At 42.4% G+C, this 18,714-nt stretch overlaps 4 protein-coding genes across 13 annotated transcripts in view; all 4 read left to right on the forward strand.

The window, feature by feature from the left end:
* LOC4326813 (rab GTPase-activating protein 22) overlaps window positions 1-7,719 on the forward strand; it is a 7,892-nt gene extending 173 nt beyond the window's left edge. The window contains exons 1-12 of one of the 5 annotated variants that reach the window (XM_015766610.3): window positions 1-170; window positions 256-518; window positions 1,259-1,357; window positions 2,359-2,462; window positions 4,038-4,846; window positions 4,930-5,052; window positions 5,134-5,222; window positions 5,310-5,510; window positions 6,112-6,519; window positions 7,006-7,089; window positions 7,176-7,332; window positions 7,406-7,719. The exon at window positions 1-170 is cut by the window's left edge and continues 173 nt beyond it. In XM_015766610.3, the coding sequence (XP_015622096.1) occupies window positions 351-518; window positions 1,259-1,357; window positions 2,359-2,462; window positions 4,038-4,846; window positions 4,930-5,052; window positions 5,134-5,222; window positions 5,310-5,510; window positions 6,112-6,519; window positions 7,006-7,089; window positions 7,176-7,199 (2,109 nt within the window). In that variant the 5' untranslated portion in view covers window positions 1-170; window positions 256-350 and the 3' untranslated portion in view covers window positions 7,200-7,332; window positions 7,406-7,719. Of the gene's footprint in view, window positions 171-255; window positions 519-1,258; window positions 1,358-2,358; window positions 2,463-4,037; window positions 4,847-4,929; window positions 5,053-5,133; window positions 5,511-6,111; window positions 6,520-7,005; window positions 7,090-7,175; window positions 7,333-7,405 lie in introns of all 5 variants that reach the window. The other 4 variants (XM_066304523.1, XM_066304520.1, XM_066304510.1 and 1 more) reach the window with 4 other exon arrangements.
* Window positions 7,720-8,119: 400 nt separating this feature from the next.
* On the forward strand, window positions 8,120-9,337 carry LOC112163590 (uncharacterized). Its single transcript, NM_001361325.1, has 2 exons — window positions 8,120-8,962; window positions 9,054-9,337. The coding sequence occupies exons 1-2, from the start codon at window positions 8,700-8,702 to the stop codon at window positions 9,217-9,219; spliced, it is 429 nt and encodes a 142-aa protein (NP_001348254.1). The 5' UTR covers window positions 8,120-8,699; the 3' UTR covers window positions 9,220-9,337.
* A 285-nt stretch (window positions 9,338-9,622) lies between these two features.
* On the forward strand, window positions 9,623-12,587 carry LOC4326455 (monocopper oxidase-like protein SKU5). Its single transcript, NM_001361324.1, has 5 exons — window positions 9,623-10,715; window positions 10,808-11,173; window positions 11,261-11,339; window positions 11,871-12,073; window positions 12,168-12,587. The coding sequence occupies exons 1-5, from the start codon at window positions 9,676-9,678 to the stop codon at window positions 12,259-12,261; spliced, it is 1,782 nt and encodes a 593-aa protein (NP_001348253.1). The 5' UTR covers window positions 9,623-9,675; the 3' UTR covers window positions 12,262-12,587.
* A 604-nt stretch (window positions 12,588-13,191) lies between these two features.
* Window positions 13,192-17,222, forward strand: LOC112163591 (uncharacterized). 6 transcript variants are annotated; one of them, XM_026027124.2, is made up of 8 exons: window positions 13,192-13,878; window positions 14,285-14,376; window positions 14,460-15,160; window positions 15,403-15,473; window positions 15,870-15,959; window positions 16,044-16,223; window positions 16,433-16,531; window positions 16,633-17,222. In XM_026027124.2, the coding sequence occupies exons 1-7, from the start codon at window positions 13,501-13,503 to the stop codon at window positions 16,493-16,495; spliced, it is 1,575 nt and encodes a 524-aa protein (XP_025882909.1). In that variant the 5' UTR covers window positions 13,192-13,500; the 3' UTR covers window positions 16,496-16,531; window positions 16,633-17,222. The 6 variants fall into 6 exon arrangements, with proteins under 6 accessions (XP_025882909.1, XP_066163975.1, XP_066164113.1 ...); XM_066307878.1 differs by having other exon boundaries at window positions 14,460-15,022; XM_066308016.1 differs by having other exon boundaries at window positions 14,460-15,022; window positions 16,636-17,222.
* Window positions 17,223-18,714: the final 1,492 nt, after the last annotated feature.

Raw genomic sequence — 18,714 nt, forward strand, 5'->3', positions numbered from 1 at the left:
ATCCCATTCGGTAGTTGGATTGAAGACTACCGAATAAGAGAAGCAGGCAGGCAGACAAACCCTTGAACCAAGGAGTCCTCGCTGAGGAAGCTTTGGATCCACGACGCAGCTATGGCCTCCCCGCCCACCAGGCCGCCAGCCACAACCAGCTGACTAGGTAGGCTTCCTAGGTAGGGATCCCATCCCTTCGATTCCCTACTCCCTCCCCCGATTGATTTGATTTGATTTGATTTAATTCGATTGCCTGCTTTTCAGGTCGCATGCATCATCAGATTTCAATCTCCCTTCGTTCCCTGTCCCTAATCCAATACCAATAGGGAGCAATCAGCTGCTCCTCGACGGCGAGGGAGATGTCGTCGGCCGCGGGCCAAGACAACGGAGATACCGCTGGGGACTACATCAAGTGGATGTGCGGCGCCGGTGGCCGTGCGGGCGGCGCCATGGCCAACCTCCAGCGCGGCGTTGGCTCCCTCGTCCGTGACATTGGCGACCCCTGCCTCAACCCATCCCCCGTTAAGGTTCGCCTACTCCTACTCTAGCTCCATATGGATATGGATTCGATTAGCTGTCTACATTCTATGCCATCAATTTGTTTTCCATCACTTCTCATTATACATCTCCATTGCTCTCTAAATTAAGGCTTCTCTAGCTCTATCCTATATATATACTAGTACTCCGTATATGATTCTGCTTCATCACTTATTTATTCATCATCATACCGTGAAGCTGTATAAGTCCTGTTATTTGTCATTTGGCATATGTTGTATAGATAACACTTTCAGCCCAGGGACTTTCTATTGCCACTTTTATACATATACAATCAACATTTAGCATATGTATATCCTGTACCGCTCAGTTGTACTGCTGCTTTGAAGATAATGTTTGCAAAACATATGAGCTCACACACGAGGCTAGATGCTGCATAGGCTGCACAATGGGGTAGCCATTTTGATACTTCTTAATGCTATTTATGCTGGTCCAAATGTTCATTGGTAGCCTCAGGCAGAGAATTTTAGGGAGATATTATGTCAAACTCCCTGGATTCACTATGATTATACAATATTACCCATTCAATCCATTCAAATAAATTTCCAGGTCAACTCACATATTGTACTGAAAGAAGACTAATTTGCACTAATCATATCCTTTTATCCACCAGAGTATATGAGATTGTCTTCTATATGCAATTTACTTCATATCGACATTTTTCTGCAGAATTGCAAAACTGACGCCTTGTTTTCCATCTGGAATTGTGCAGGGGAGCAAAATGCTCAAACCGGAAAAATGGCACACATGTTTTGATAATGATGGAAAGGTCATAGGTTTCCGTAAAGCCCTAAAATTCATTGTCTTAGGGGTGAGTTAATTGTTTCTTTTGTGCTTCAAAAACTTGTTTTTTCATGTATTTTAGCTGTTGAAGGGTGTGGATTTTTTTTTCAGTCTTAATACATTACCTTTTAGAGCATGATGCCCCACGCGCCATTTGTGAATGTGTAAAATAGGGAAGATCAAATAGAACGTGACAACTGTTTATTTTATTACCATGATCATTGTTCTCTTTGAGAGTGTCTGCTTTGGAAATTTCAAAGAAATTAATGCATATGATTGCGTAGCTCTAGTTTTTCTTAAAAAAATAAGCGGCTAGGCTCTTTATACTATTATGTCACAGAGTGTTTGCCTTTTACCTGTGTATGTAGCTAGGCATAAACATTTGTTTGTGGGTAAATACAAAAAAAAATCCAATGTGTAGAAACTGCTTATAAATACATAAAAGTTACATAAATACATAACTGCTTCAAATAAGCAAGATTTGAACATACCTTCACATAAGCTTTCCCCTAACTGAAAAGCCATTTGGTATAACCTTATAGAAATTAGATATAGTGGAGATGTGGAATGAGCTGCTATCAAGTCTTGTTTCGTGAAAGCAAACTGACACGGTCTCCACAGCAAACACGTCCACAGCTTTGCAATTAGTATCTTTATAGGAAGGTCAATCAGAGTTCATTGGCCATATCTTGGAAAAAAAAGGCATCAGATTTTAGTTTAATTATGTCTATATTTTAGGCATGGATTATTGATCATTTTTGCAGCAGACTAAGTTTAATGCATGTAGTTATTTTCCTTGATTAGTGATTAGTGTTGTTATTTTCTATACACCACTGGCACTGATAGATGTGCTCCATGCTTTGCAATGCATCAAAATTATCATATCGTGCCTAACTCATGCTTTGCACAGATATCATTTTTTTGTGTTCTGGCACTATCTAAAGAATTGTCTATAAACTAGGAACAATAAGATCGCATCGTACTATTCTTCACATTAAAACATTTCTTACCCCCAAAATTGATGTGCAGGGTGTGGATCCCACTATTCGAGCTGAAGTTTGGGAATTTCTTCTTGGCTGCTATGCCTTGAGTAGTACCTCAGAGTATAGGAGGAAACTAAGAGCTGTTAGAAGGTTTGACACTTTCCTGTTTTCAGTACCAGGATACCTTTTTTGTACAAGCATAAGACCGTAAGAGCATAAATGAATTGCATTTATTATCTAGAATAAAATCATGAATGTTACAGTTATGTAGTACTCCCTCCATTCCAATATATAAGGATTTCAAGGATTCAAATTTTGTACCACAATATAAGGATTTCTGCACTGATTCCCATAATACCCATCATTTCAGTGATTCCCAAACCAATCAAATGCATAGAAAGGGAAAAGAATCTTTTGACCTAACCTTGGTATTGGCTAAACAACCTAGAAATCTTTATATTTTGGAAAGGAGGGAGTAGGTATTAATTTGTTTGTTTTTTGTTTATTGTACTAAAACTGAACTTCTAGGTAAATATTCCTATCCTTTACATTTTCCTTGTGTTATTTATAACCATGTGTGCAGAATGGAAAATGATATTAAAAGTTTAAAACAAATGTGTTGCTATGTTTATCTGGAGTACCAATCTCAATCTTTTTCAGGCACTCAAAGTAACTTGATTAGGGTTTAGGGTTTACCCCTTTTCATTGTGCTACCTCCTATACACATTGTTGGGGGGATGAATTGGTGGCATCAGTACTCATAGTTTGTCTATGTAACATCTACTTGTGCTGATGTTGTATGATCCATTTGGTTTAGATGGCTTGATAAGTACCCCGTGCCTGCACACAACAATATGACAGATTATATCAATACATCTAGGGTAGAGGTAAATGAAAGACTGAGATTCTAGATATTGCATACAATTCCTAGGTATTTGTGGTCATGGCCTGTGGGTGATATCGGGTTGGATATGATCCACCAAACCTGGAGCAGAAAATTTCTAAGACTAGTTGCCAGAATAGAATTCTCTTGGAAATTTAACAGTTCCAAACAGCCTGTTCACAAACCCATTATCCATTCACTAGCAGGTGCTGGACAGAAAATATGTTGTTCATAGGGGTTTGAACCTGGGACATTAAATTCTGTAGTACGTGGTAGCCAACAGTGCCAATGGCTCTTTCTTTGTAATGGAAGGATGCGTATTAAAGAAATTAAGTAGATGGGTTGGCATTGCACACTAATTAGTAATGCAAATATACCTTAGTTTATTGTGATCTCTGTAATTATAATTGCATATTTATATTCCTTTTTATGTCTAACTATCGAAGCGTACCTGTGCTATTACAGATAAACTTATTACGTCATATGTTCATGTTGAATTGATTGGCGTGCGATTAGTCCTTTCTGTTTGCATCTGCTTGTTTTATTCACTTGTGACCAACAAATTTATAACCAACATCATGTATGCCATCCATACCAATTGTTGTGCGAGAAATTCTACGTTTTGCCTTTGTTACCGATTCTACTAATTGTTGCTGATGAATGCGAATTCCGTGAAATGCCATCGCACAAGTGTTTTTATTCCTTTGTTTCCATTTCTACGGAGCAGGGCAATCAGTACAGTTCTGAAATTCTTGCTGAGTGTTCTTTCTTTTGAAAGTTTTTACACCTGTGGGACAATTATGGAAGCCTGTAACCTCGTTTATTTCTTCGCTTCTATGCAGGGAAAAATATCAAATTTTAGTTAGACAGTGCCAGAGCATGCACCCAAGCATTGGTACAGGTGAGCTTGCTTACGCTGTTGGATCAAAGCTAATGGATGTCAGGACTATGTCAAAAGAAACCCACATTGCAGAAGAAGTTAGCACAAGTCAACAAACTTCACAAAATACAGCTGGCAGTTTAGTAGAAGATTCAGATTATGGCCCCGGTGGTGCACAGCAGTCACAAAAAAGGGAAAGCTGTAGTAAATCAGCTGAACTAGTTGGTTTCAACGTACATAATGATACCTCTCTTTATGATTCTTCCAATTTTATTGTGTCTTCTACAGAAGTGAATAATTGCTCAAAAGATTCTCAGGATTACAATGACATGGGTGAACCAAGATATGACACTGAGACCTTCGATGATTATCCTTCTCTACCTGTTACAAATTTTTTCTCAACTGATGGTGTGGGCAGCAATGGAGTTGATAAAAATCATTGTAGTTTCTCAGTTCCTGAAGATAGATTAAGGCACCGTGATGAACGTATGCACAGCTTCCAAATCAATAATAACATAGATCTCATTATAGAGTCAAATTCATGCTCCAGTGATGTGTTTAGGGCTAGCAACAGTGATTCAGCCATCTTTCACTCAGATGCATACAAGCAGGATAGATGGTTAGATGATAATGGCTATAACAGGGAAGTTATAGATTCCTTGAGGATATCTGATGCACCAGAAGCAGATTTTGTTGATGGAACCAAATCCAACAGTGTGGTTGCCAGCAAAGATCGAGTCTCTGAATGGCTTTGGACACTGCACCGAATTGGTATGCTCTATTTTTTCTTCACTTCATCATGCAATTACAGTGGTATCTTGTGATTATGTTCTAATTTGCAAAACCTATTACAGTGGTTGATGTGGTTAGAACGGATAGTCATCTTGATTTCTATGGAGAATCAAGAAATATGGCTAGGATGTCAGATATACTTGCAGTTTATGCATGGGTTGATCCTTCCACCGGGTATTGCCAAGGTATATGCATATTTCAGTGGCATCTTTTTTTACTTCCTTTTTGGTTTCTTGATGTGTCTAAATGGGATAAGTTGCTAACAGGTATGAGTGATCTACTTTCACCTTTTGTTGTTCTCTATGAGGATGATGCAGATGCCTTTTGGTGCTTTGAGATGCTACTGAGAAGGATGGTAATTCACATATATTTCAAATTTTGTTGCCTATTAGTTTGGTTTCTATGTTACTCCATGCATAATATGTGCCCTGTTCCACTTCAGCGTGAAAATTTCCAGATGGAGGGACCAACAGGAGTTATGAAGCAGTTGCAAGCATTGTGGAAGATCATGGAAATAACTGATGTAGAATTATTTGAACATTTGTCAACAATTGGTGCTGAAAGCCTTCATTTTGCTTTCCGGATGCTGCTAGTGCTTTTTCGTCGAGAGCTGTCCTTTGAGGAGTCACTTAGCATGTGGGAGGTGTGGCATTTGAAGACACATGTATTATCTTTTTTCAGTTGTTGTTCTTCGTAGGAAAGCTCTAATGGATGTTTGTTTGTCAGCTGGTGTAGGTCTAGGGGATGTTGGTTAAGCCTTTTTTATTTCAAAAATTGTATTACTAGTTAAATATTTCAAATAGTAAAATAGGGTACATCTTCGATTTAGGTTCAAAATCATCAGAGGTGTAGGTAGATGGTTCATTACGATTGTAGTTAATGTTTGTGATATCATGTGGCATGTGAACTTTATACTCCCTCGGGTCACAAATATTTGACGTTTAGGACAAGATGTGGTCAAACTTTTAAAATTTTGACCGTCAATAACAGCTCAAATGCGTAGCTTATAAAAACACAAAAAAAGATATGCGGAGATTTGCCTTGCAAGGTATTAGTGTCATAATATGATACACTTATTAGATTTTATAGTCTTATTCTGATATAAAATTGATGGTCAGTTTCAAAAGTTTTGACCAAATCTTGTTCTAAACATCAAATATTTATGATCGGAGGGAACATTACTTATAAAATGCTCTTCACACTGCAGTCTTGATCTGTTAACCAACCGTGCTTCTTGCTTTCAGATGATGTGGGCTGCTGACTTTAATGAAGATGTGATTTTACATTTGGAAGAGAATTGTCTGGAGCCATTGCTGGTAGATATGAGGAATGATTTATCATGTGAGGTGAAAGAAGAGCACCGGGTGAACAGTTACACAAGAAGAAAGTCCAAAAGCAGGAAGCCCCATCATAGAAATGGTGAAATGCGTGTAGCTTGCAACCTTGGAATGAAACCCAATACAAGAAATCCCCTCTGTGGCTTGTCAGGAGCTACTATTTGGGCAAGACATCAGCAGATGCCACATATAAGCACAAATGTGTTAGCAAAGAATGGAGATGATGATCTGCCTATATTCTGCGTAGCAGCAATCCTTGTAATCAATCGCCACAAGATAATTAGAGAAACTCGCTCAATAGATGATGCAATCAAGGCAAGTTTAAGTCACAACTTCCTTTCATATTGTTTACAAACCTCGGATCCATGAAATTACTACCAAGAGTTACCTATATTTGCATTAGATTTTGTGGAATTCATTTTAGGCAAAATTAAAAATTTGCTCAGACAGTACAATAACATGTTATGGCCGATCATTTCTGCATAAATGACTATTGATTTTGTCCTCTGCTGAATTGATGGGTTTAATTAGAGGATGCTTATTTCATTCTGATAACTATCAATATTTACAAGTTACGGCAACTGCTAATTAAAAATGATGCCCAGCCTTTCTCCCTCTTGGAAAAAAAGATGGGTAAACCTGTATATAGTGGTGATATTGACTCTGCTGAGCAGTCTTCCACTTAAATGGGAAGAGTTAAGGAAAGTATAGTCAGGTTTACTTATAATGCAACTTATTGGCATATTAATGCATGTTTATTGTTTGCACTCCTGAAGTTGAGTTGGTCAATTTTTTCCATAGATGTTCAATGATAATATGCTGAAGATCAATGTAAAAAGATGCGTACGCATGGCTATCAAGCTGAGGAAGAAGTATATTTACAAGGTAAATTGTGATAAGCATACATGAGCACCATCCATGTTTTTCAGGTATATTTACAAGGTAAGTTCTAATTTGGTCTTGGGATACAGTTATTGAAGGGGGGCTCGGAATGATGAAAAAGTGGAAACTGAAGTTGAGAAATCGCCCTGGGGAACTAGATGTTTTTCAACCATGAACTTCTCGTAATTATGGGTGATGGAACTTTATATATTCATTAGAAGTCCAAAAAAAATCCGTATACTCACGGTATGGATTCCCTCTTTCTGTTTATGTTTTGTTAGAGATGGATGACGTACATAATCTGCTTGTCTTGTTTCAGGGAATCTGTACATATGCACAGTATACTTGAAAACAAGAGACGAAGCGGTGGAAGGATAATAGAGAAGACCGCCATGTTGGTGTAGCATCGATCGATGTTGTCATTGTTTTTGTGGTGCCAGCCCATCTGCCTTGGCACTTTCCGTGGTGATTTCTGATAAAAGTGGAGTACTAGTTGTTTTTTCTTTTTGCCAAACAATTTGCGTCAGCTATTGGTGGAGAGAGAAGGAATGAATGAGGAATGTGTATAAAGCACTAGTGGTAATCACGCAGTCGTTTCAATACAGAACAGTAAAAAATGGAGGAATTCTGCCACTTTGTTCTTTTTTTTCCTGGCACCTGTTCTTTTTGCTAGAGGGAAAAACAGCCCTGGCTGGGCACTGGGCAGCATACTTTGCGGCCCAATACGATAGAGCCCAACCAGGGTAGGTTTTCAACTAGGCCGGCGAGTCATCTTCCTTATAATGGATTCCTCAACCACAATATCAAATGCTCTAGATTTCCTAATTATTAAAAGGAAAAAGTCAAACTTTAACTTTCTTAAAAGTAGGCCGAATCTAATTCGTAACCCTTAACCAGAAAACCGGATAGGACGGATTCTTAAAAGTTTGGCGTTTATGTGGCATTAGAATTAAAAATATATGTGGAGCTCACATGATCATCTCTCTAATCCTTCTTCCTCCTCTCTCTCTCTTATCTCTCTCTTTTCTTTTCCCCTTCGGCCCTGGAGGCGGTGGGTAGGACGTTGACAGGTGCTGGAGCGGCGGCGGCGGCGAGCGGGTGAGGGCCAGAGCGGCAGCGGAGGGTGTGTCGGCCGATTCCCCTTCCCTTTCTTGGCTCGCCGAAATCCCTAATCCCCATGCCGCATTTCACCTCTTCCCGCGCACAACCTCCGCATCGCACGCGGCCGGCCTCTGCACGTTCGGCGAAGGCGGATACAGCCGGAGCACCTCGTTTAGCATGCACCCCATCTTGGTGAGCTTTCCCATCGCCGCCGCGTCCATGGGGCCAGACCAACCGGTCACCTCCTCCACCTCCTCCCGCACCGCCGCCCGCCACTCCGGGTGCGTCGCCAGCATCAGTAGCGTCCACGACAGCGCCAGCGCCGTCGTAAGCTTCCTCTCTGCGGCGGCGCTCGCCTCGTTCCCGGCCAGCAGCAGCCACAACAGGTCCGTCGTCGTCGTCTTCCTGCCGCCGCCTTCACACCGCCGCCGCGACTCGATGATGTCGAGCAGGAGCGCGTCGATCTTGCGGCCCAGCTTCCACGCCTCGTAGGTGGCGCGGTCCGCGCGGATATGGAGGAGGCTGGCGAGCGGGACGCTGACGAGACGCACGCGTGGAGCGGAACAGCATCGCCTGCAGCTTTGTGGAAGACCGTGGCGTCGTCGGCGGCGATGCTGAAGCTGGCCTTGGCGATGATCTCGGCGGCGTTCCGGACAACGCCCTTCTCGATGTCGATGCAGCTGTGTCCCAACGCCACTATGTCGCTCCACTCGCCGAGCATCTTCGACGTCGTCTCCTCCATCACGCCGATCATGTCCTGCATCATCAACAACAGGTACATATGTAGCCATCAATTAGCATCATGTAGAATAGTGCACGTGTTCTTGTGCATGGAGAGAATGAATTAATTGGTTGATTACGTTGAGGTTGGTGGCGGAGAAGGCAGGGGCGACGATGCAGCGGTGGCGAGCCCACTCGTCGCCCTCGGCCATGACGCGGCCTCTCCCGAACATGGGCATGCGGTTGAGCAGTTACGATATAGTGTGCCAATTGGCACACCTACATTTTAGTCATGTATGTTGTTTAGTTTAATTTTTAATTTTTCGATAGCCAAATATTAACTATTTAGCGACTTTATTGTCTGGTGTCCGAAGAAGAATATATGTAAATGACATTACCATAATAAATGTTGAATGCTTCATCAAATTTTAACCTTGCAACTTGGACGAATCGACTGGCAGTTCCAACTATAGAATTATTGACTTGAGGTGAACTTATTCCTCCCTATATTCCGCTCTTTTTCTCCTTTCCTTCTTGGAGTATCTTTATCTTTTTCCTTGTACTATGGAGGAGTACTATTTTCTTTCTTTTTTTCTCACTCAACTGCTCCTTTTTTTCTTTAGAAGAAAAAAGAAAAGAAAAGGAAAAGGAAAAGTTCTGGGACTCACTCCTACTTGTGGGTGGTCGTGCTGTACTCCAGTCCCCGCTTCACTCCACTCGCCGTCACCCCCCACCTTGACCTCCGCTTCGAATTCGAATTCGAATCCGATGGATTCGATTCGCCGTCGATCTGCCGGAGGCATCCTCGGCATCCTCTTTCTGGTGCTGCTCCGGTGGGCGGGGGCGGGGGATCCCTATGCCTACTACGAGTGGGAGGTATCGTACGTGTGGGGTGCGCCGCTGGGCGGAGTGAAGAAGCAGGAGGCGATTGGCATCAACGGGCAGCTGCCGGGGCCGGCGCTGAACGTGACGACCAACTGGAACCTGGTGGTGAACGTGAGGAACGGCCTGGACGAGCCGCTGCTGCTGACGTGGCACGGGGTGCAGCAGCGCAAGAGCCCCTGGCAGGACGGCGTGGGCGGCACAAACTGCGGCATCCCGCCGGGGTGGAACTGGACGTACCAGTTCCAGGTGAAGGACCAGGTCGGCAGCTTCTTCTACGCCCCCTCCACCGCCCTCCACCGCGCCGCCGGCGGCTACGGCGCCATCACCATCAACAACCGCGACGTCATCCCCTTGCCCTTCCCCCTCCCCGACGGCGGCGACATCACCCTCTTCCTCGCCGACTGGTACGCCAGGGACCACAGGGCCCTGCGCCGCGCCCTCGACGCCGGCGACCCCCTCGGCCCCCCCGACGGGGTGCTCATCAACGCCCTCGGCCCCTACCGCTACAACGACACCCTCGTCCCGCCGGGCGTCACCTACGAGCGCATCAATGTCGACCCGGGGAGGACCTACCGCCTGCGCGTCCACAACGTCGGCGTCGCCACCAGCCTCAATTTCAGAATCCAGGGCCACAACCTGCTGCTCGTCGAGGCCGAGGGCTCCTACACTTCACAGCAGAACTACACCAACATGGACATCCATGTCGGCCAGTCCTACTCCTTCCTTCTCACCATGGACCAGAACGCCTCCACCGACTACTACGTCGTCGCCAGCGCCCGTTTCGTCCCCGACGCCGACAAGCTCACCGGCGTCGCCATCCTCCACTACTCCAACTCCCAGGGCCCGCCCTCTGGCTCTCTCCCTGATGCCCCAGATGACCAGTACGACACCGCTTTCTCCATCAACCAAGCAAGATCAATCAGGTCAGTAGCCTGCATTGCCATTACTGCTCATCCATTCATTCATCGGTCCTACTCACTCTCATTGACTCTCTCTCTCTCTCACACACACCCAGATGGAATGTTACAGCCAGTGGTGCCCGCCCCAATCCGCAGGGCTCATTCCATTACGGCGACATTACCGTCACCGATGTGTACCTGCTGCAGAGCATGCCACCGGAGCTCATAGACGGCCAGATGCGTGCTACTCTCAATGGAATTTCTTATATTGCTCCATCGACTCCTTTGATGCTCGCTCAGCTCTTTAATGTCCCGGGAGTCTACAAACTGGATTTTCCTAATCGTCCTATGAACAGGTTACCAAAGCTTGACACCTCCATTATCAATGGCACCTACAAAGGCTTTATGGAGATCATATTCCAAAACAACGCCACATCCGTGCAGAGCTACCACTTGGATGGATATGCATTCTTTGTTGTTGGGTAAAAGCTTGCAGCACTCCCCCTTTCCCCTGCCCTGGATGTACTACTTATTTACTTATATATGGATATGGTGGTTACTTCTCTCAGGATGGACTATGGACTGTGGACAGACAACAGCCGCGGTACATACAACAAATGGGATGGCGTTGCACGCTCCACAATTCAGGTGCTCAAAATTTTCATGTCTCCCATTGCTTTCTATGGATGCCGGTTTTTAACTATGACACCTGGTAGCTAGTCTGCTGCCTGAAACCCAAAGAAACTAGTACTGTGCTATTACATCTGTTACTTGATGGAGATGGAAGTTAGCAGCCGATATGTGGGACTCGTACTATGTAGTAACAGAGCGGCACGGTGCACCTTCTTGTAGAAAAATCATGTATGTCTTTCTATGGGGGTGGTTAGTTTTTTGAGGGGATGTTGTCATATATCCATATCATTCAGATATGGAGTGGCTAATTATGTGGTCAACCAATGATTCCTTTGGGCATGGCAGTTTTGATGGTATAGAAACCCTCATTGTTTGTTTGGTTAGTGATAAACTTCATGCACTGGTTCAAAGTTTCAGACGACTGCATTTTATCTTGAGAAAACCTTCGAATTCAGGAAATACTGTCTGAAATATAACCTACTCATGAACTCTATACAATATTCTGGTACAGCCTTTAGCTTGACATGTCTTTGTGCAAGACTGCAGGTATTCCCTGGCGCTTGGACGGCTGTCCTTGTCTTTCTTGACAATGCGGGTATATGGAATCTGCGGGTGGAGAACCTGGACGCCTGGTACCTGGGGCAAGAAGTGTACATCAGTGTGGTTAACCCGGAGGATAGCAGCAACAAGACCGTGCTTCCTCTTCCCGACAACGCGATTTTCTGTGGTGCGCTGTCAAGTTTACAAAAGTGAGGCTTCTCATGACAGCGGTTTTCAGTTTGCAGCTCAGGGATGCCTACCTGTTATATAACATGTATAGCGTTTGTTGTTGATTCCGTGCAGGGAGCAATCGCATAGATTCCAATACTCAGAAGCTTCTCAGATAACGCAGCTGTGGAAGATGGTTTTCTTCATGGCATGGTTGGCCCTTTGGTAGAGCTTAATTAGATCTGTCTGCTGGGGTGATCCGGAGACGAGAGAGCTCAGAGCTGGTCCCAAACATGGATGAGCTCTCAGCTCAAGTTAGTAGGGTGGTGAATTTTGTCAGATTCGAATTGGTTAGATTGGACTTGAGTGATGATCCTGTCTGGGAAGGGCAAAGAGTAGGAGGAAGCATTGGGAAGGCATACACACGCTTGACTTGATTTGGCTTGAAGTCGAGCTAGCAGGTTGCTCATTAGCCGTTGTGTGATATCTGAAGATCAACTTACTACCCAAACCTAGACTCACAGAAACCAATTGATTGATATGGATTAAGACCTGAAGCTTCTTGGGTTTTCCTAAGTAATCCATTTGTTGGTGGTTACGGTATCCTTTTTCTTGTATTGACAGCAAGCAGAAAGTTGTTTTAAAAGAACAGCAGGCAGAAAGAAAATAATTATGGTAGTTGGGCCTAACTGAATTAGTATTCTAAGAATATGTCAGTTTACAATCTTAATTCTTAAGAAAGTCTAAAAGTCGTGCATGTGCGTTCCGAGCACACACTTTTTCGTATGAAAGTTTCAGATAAAAGTTTACGGATGAAAGTTTTTTTTTTGAAAAAAAAAAGATGCGCGCTGGAAATGCATTTCCGATTTCATGCAAGGTTTTATAAGGTACTTTTTTTTTAAAACCTTTTATATATAAATATAAGGTATTAGGCTTGATCTCACAAGTGTAGGGAAATGGAATCTGACTTTAGATGACAAGTGGTGGCTTTGTTTGCTCCTTGCCTCCTTGGCCAGGGGAGAAGGCAGTTGACCTACCTAGGTAAAAATTACACAAGGAAAAAAAGAGAGAGTTTCTCTTTCTTTTTCTTTTCTCTCTTTGTTTTTGAGCTGGAGGATTCTTCTCTCTTCTTAAGCTCATCAGGGCCAGCTAAGCCAGCACAAGCAAAAGGACTCTGTATTTTCTGTGTTGTCTCCTCTAGTCCTCTCCTCCCTTCTGTTCCAGTCAGGACATACAAAGCAAAGATCCCTCCCTCTGCTGTGCAGGCTGCAGCAGGCGAGGAGAGGCAACCAGAGGGAGGGTAGGTTGGTTTGGAAGGAAGGAAGGAGAAGAGATAAACAAGTTAGGAGGAGACAAGCATCCGATTCCGAACTTTGATGGATCCCCTCCATATCTATCTTCCCATCCAATCCAATCTCTGCCCTCAATTGAGATTCGAGAGCTAAGCTAAGCCACGCCAAATTAAGCCATGGCGTGCACGGCGGCGCGCATGTTCGCCTCCAACGCCACCCTCTGCGCCTGCGAGCCGGGCTTCTACCTCTCCGCCGCCATCAACGGCACCTGCCTCGGCCTGCCCGACGGCGGCTGGCAGGTCGGCTCCGTCGGCGCCTCCCGCAACCAGAGCTTCTACTTCCTCACCCCCGTCCTCTCCCTCGACGTCGTCCGCCGCCTCACCCAGTCCCAGGCCCTCCTCCTCGAGGCCACCATCGCTGCCCTCCTCTCCTGGCTTGCCTTTTGTGCCTTCGCCAGGTTCACCGGACACGACCCCACCGGCAACAAGAGGCTCTTCCGCGCGCGCTTCTGGGTCAGCCGCCTCGACTGCATCTACGACACCACCCACTGGGCGGTTAGTTTTCTTTTTTTCCCCTTTTTTTTACTAATAACATCTTGTTTCTTACAAATTTCTTTTGCCCTCGCCGAACTTAGATTTTCATCAAGGCCAAATTAATTGCTTTTGAGTCCTTCTACTCATGTCGAAATTGAGGATTGCTTTGCTTCGCTTGTTAGGAATCTCCTCTCCTAAGGAACAAGTTTTTGCTTTGCTACTACTTTAATTTCTTATCCATCACACTCCTTTTGCCGCTCCTTCCTACTTCGGCACATTGCACTTTCTTACCAGTATTAGATATTGGATATGGATATTATACATTATACACTACGAACACTCCTTATATCCAAGGAAATTTATTTTCTGCACTAATTTCTACTTTTCCAAGTTGCATTGAATATTGATGTACCTTGCCGTACTGTAGGATGACCAGCAAGTACTGAGGAAAAGAAAAACAGAGTTGGGTGGTACGTGCTCAGTAGCTAGCTTGATACTCTTCGTTGGATTAGTCACTGTGTAAGTGCTTAACAAAGTCTAGTGTTGGAAGGAATTTGTTACTCACTCACTAACAGGGTGTCTTCTTTCCTTGCTTGTTGCAGGCTGCTGTACCAAGCCATCCAAAGACGCAACATTGAAGTGCATCGGGTCAAACCAGCCAATGCTCCTGATTTGTTGTCTTTTGTCAATGATATCGAGTTCCACATAACCACCATCTCTAGCATGTCTTGCTCTCAGTTGGTTGCCCCTTCTACAATTGCAATGGGAACACCTGGATCTATGGACTTCAGGCTGCTGCCTTTGTCAACATTGTTGACATACAATTGCCAGAACACGAGCCAGGGGCCATCTGTTTCACTCAAGTGCAATGGCTGCAGAATCCCGCCAAGAGACCACTACGTATCCTGGCAATTTATTGACCTGCCAAGGCAACCAGCTGCCGCTGTTGGCTTCCAGTTTAATCTCACTGCGAAGCAACATGGAGATGACAAACATGTGAGCTCTGTCAGTGGAACTATAAACTCCGACAATTTTACTGATGACAAGCTGAAGACATTCAGAGGGAGAGATTCCAATGTGCTCAAGATTCAATTGTTTCCTCAAACATACATCAATCATCACAATTTGAAGCTTCTGCAACCTCTGGTTCAGGACTTCACTCAAGGTTCTACCTTTTCAAATGTTAGAAACTTGAATGCTTCCTTGCAAAACCCTATGGATGGAATAATAAATACTACACTCTACATAAGCTATCTTTCCAACTACATTGTGGAGATTAGCAACGAAAATGTGCTAGGCCCAGGTGAGCTTTTCTAGTGATTGTTGATACCTACATAAGTCATCTTTCCAGCCTATTGAAAATGAAGTCTCTTTACTTGTGAATTGTGGTGTTAATGTTACTAAGATTTACGCTACTAAGTACCAATACAAATATTTGAAATCCCGGTGCAAATATTTTCTCCATGATGGCTTTTTTAAATTTTTGGGCTTCTACTAATCTGAATAGTTTGTATTACTAGTATCTAATATGCTTATTTTCTGCAGTCAGTATACTTGCAAGTATTGGTGGCCTTTATGCCTTCAGTGTGGCAATATTTCTTTGCCTTATGGCTCAAGTAAGTCATCACAAATCTATCCCTGTTGTTTGTTTAAGATAAACTGCCAGTTTTTTTTTTCACTTTCGAGTTTTAACTAGCCTAACACTTGTTGACCTCTGAATCTTTGCATCTTTATGGGGTTTTCTGTTCCACTCAGAATTACTAATAGGCCATGAAAATTTTCTGATATTTTTTAAATGAATTGAATTAACATACTTGCAATTTCCGCTCATTATCATGGTTCAAGGCGTGTGCTCTGGTGCACATCCTTCCTCGACAGCCAGCTGTCGATGTAAAACTTTTCTTGTAACCTTTTCTTCCTATCTTAATTACATTGAATGACCTCCTTCGGTCATTCCGGCAAAAAAGAAGATGACTTAGTATGCAGCTGTAATTGATGCTTTGTCTTTCCAGTGTGAAGCTAGGATAAAAAAGCTTCGAGACGAGGATTCCAGAATGCTAAAAATACTGAGGAAAAGACGTGCTCAACAGAATTGGGATAAGGTGAAGAATGTCCTGATCTAATGATGAACATTGTACCTACTAGACTGCATCCCTGATCAAGCATATCATTTTTCTTCCTAATAGGTGAGGAAGTTTGTCATGTATACCTGGGGCCCTAGCAACTTGGATCCAAGTGATAGAAGTGGCAAATGGCCTGAAAGTTCAGTGATGGATTCTCTCCATGGATCCTTCCACAAGAAAAGAAAACCGATTAGACGAGCAACCTCGAATGGTAACAAACCTAAGAGAAATCCTGCTGACGCGGTAAAGTAACTGTCCTTTTCAACTACTCTTTATGGCACTATTTATACATTTGCCATTCAATACAGTAAAATACGTTTATACCAGAAAAAGGGTACCCTGTGTACATTTTTCGATACTCTTTTTTTTTACTTCATTCTTTCTCTGACAAGGTTTTACTTCATTCCTTGTTGAATGATTATCTTATTTTTCCTGTTTCAATGATATCACAGGGAGTTATTGACATCGAAAGAGTTGGGGAAATGCAGGAGTCGAGTAGTTCTAGACAGGCTTAATGGATGAAAGCTGTGGATGCTATTGGTCATTGAAATGTGATTGCTCTTAGTCTCTGACTCATGGCTGATTCTACACAAATGTGCTTGTAATTTTTATCCCTTTCAATAGTTCCGCATAAAGAATTTTTTTGTTGCAGCAGCATCATTGGAGCGGCATACCGTGGCTTGGCTATATGGCAGGTCCAACACAACCGTACTACCAGAGAGGTTTTCTTGTATGTATGTTGCAACAAATGGGGAGAAATGTACGGAGTTTTAACTATTAATCAGCATGTTGGCTGCTGCCGAGGTCAGGCCAGAATCCTCTTTGATTTTCATGGGACTTCGTTTCTTGAGTTGTCGAACACTGTATATACCTTCACCAGTTACCACCCTCCACGTGCAATTACAGTGGGGAAGAAACAGAAAGATGCCTATCATTTCTCTATATGAAGCAGATGGTGGCATTTGTATTTTAATTTATTACATCGTGTCATCGTGTAAATCTTCGTGTTGGTGTGATTCGCCGACCGTTTTCTAGCCGGCTGATTATATATGCCAAACTTATACTCCGTAAGTAGGGAAAGGTGACCTTCAGTTTCAGGTTGAGAGATTCTACGTGGTACTGTGATAGCTCTTGCTTTTGATGGACATGTAATGTGTTGTTGTTGACTATGTGGTACTTTGTGATGCTTGGACATGTTTATATGTGGTGCTATGTTAAAAAATCCTGTTGAAATTGTGTCAATTATTGCTGAAATTGTGTCAAAATTCTATCTTATATGTAAAATTTTGGCAAAAATCAGGTCAGATTTGAAATACTATATATGTCAAAATTATTGCTGGAATTGATTTTTTTTATGGCGATTGAGTTGTGTGTGTGTAAGAAATCAATTATACTAGCCAACAATTGAGAAAAAAGAGAGTTGCATAGGTGGAAGAAGTTCTGGCTGCCTAGGAATATGGGGGCAACTATCTACTGGCTTGACACTCAATGACATAGAGTAATTTTTCTCTACCCTTAAACCCTTGGAACAAAGGTTTTTTTTTATAAGAATACAACATTTGGGAAGAATTTCCGTGTACCGCACAAGGGTCCATCTGAATGTTGGTATTGAATTCGCCCTATTGAAGGAATTCCTTTAGTCATGATTCAACTTCCATTGGGATTGTAATCGATCTAAAAATTCCTATTTTTCCATAACCCTGACATTTTTTGGGGGGCTTTTTATCCCGGTTGAAGAAAATGGAGTTGACAATGGGGAAAAAAAAAACCTATGTATTTGTTGAAGAAGTCTTGCGTCCCCAAAAGGTTTGCCATTTTGCGGTAGTTGATAAAGCCTACGAATCATTGCAAAATTAGAATAAATAAATGCAAAGTTGTATTCCATTTACTCTCAATAATGATATTGAGATTTTAATAATTGAAAAATCGAAATCAACAATTAGTTAATCATAACCGATATGGACTTACACTTAATAAATGTAGTGTTGTACATGGTGTGGAATTTAAACTATATTTTTATGTGACAAAATAATTTCTAAATTCAGACCAATAGATACAAGTTGTACTGGATTTGAAATCTCATTATCACTTTTTTCCAAATTTAATAGTACTAAGTTTTGGAACCAACTAGTAGGAAGTTACATGTCTCAACTTAGTATCTAACTACCATAGGGTTTTAAATAACATTCATTGATACAAATCAAAATCCTAAACCATATATTACAATTGAAGATAAATGATTAAGGAAATATAATCATAGAAACAATAATATCAAACTACAACTAACTTTGGCCGATACGATGATTTAATATCATGAAAATTATATAATTAAATCATTTTTTTCATTTAGCTATAAATAATTCAATACAGAGGAAAATTATAAGTTTCATCAATTTTAATGGATCAAGTAGTACTAAAACTTATAGTGTAAATGAAAAAAAAACTGAAATTAGCTAGAATTTTTTTTTAAAAAAAACTTATTTTAGCCTATAGATGAAATTTTGATCCATTAATTCTGAATGGGTATCCGTTTCCATTCATATTCCTATGGTTTCAATATTACGTGAGTGGTCCATAAGCATGATTAGGCTAGACCAGAAATGAATAGTACTGAATAAGCATTGCTCATCATCTTCCCTAGTCGAAGGCGAGAAAAAAAAAAGAGAAGAGAAGATGGGCGTCAGTGCTCCGATGACTAAACGGCGGTGAGGAGAGTGGTAGGACGTGTCGCACA

This window comes from Oryza sativa, chromosome 1 (genome assembly GCF_034140825.1).
Source record: "Oryza sativa Japonica Group chromosome 1, ASM3414082v1".
Lineage (NCBI taxonomy): Eukaryota > Viridiplantae > Streptophyta > Magnoliopsida > Poales > Poaceae > Oryza > Oryza sativa.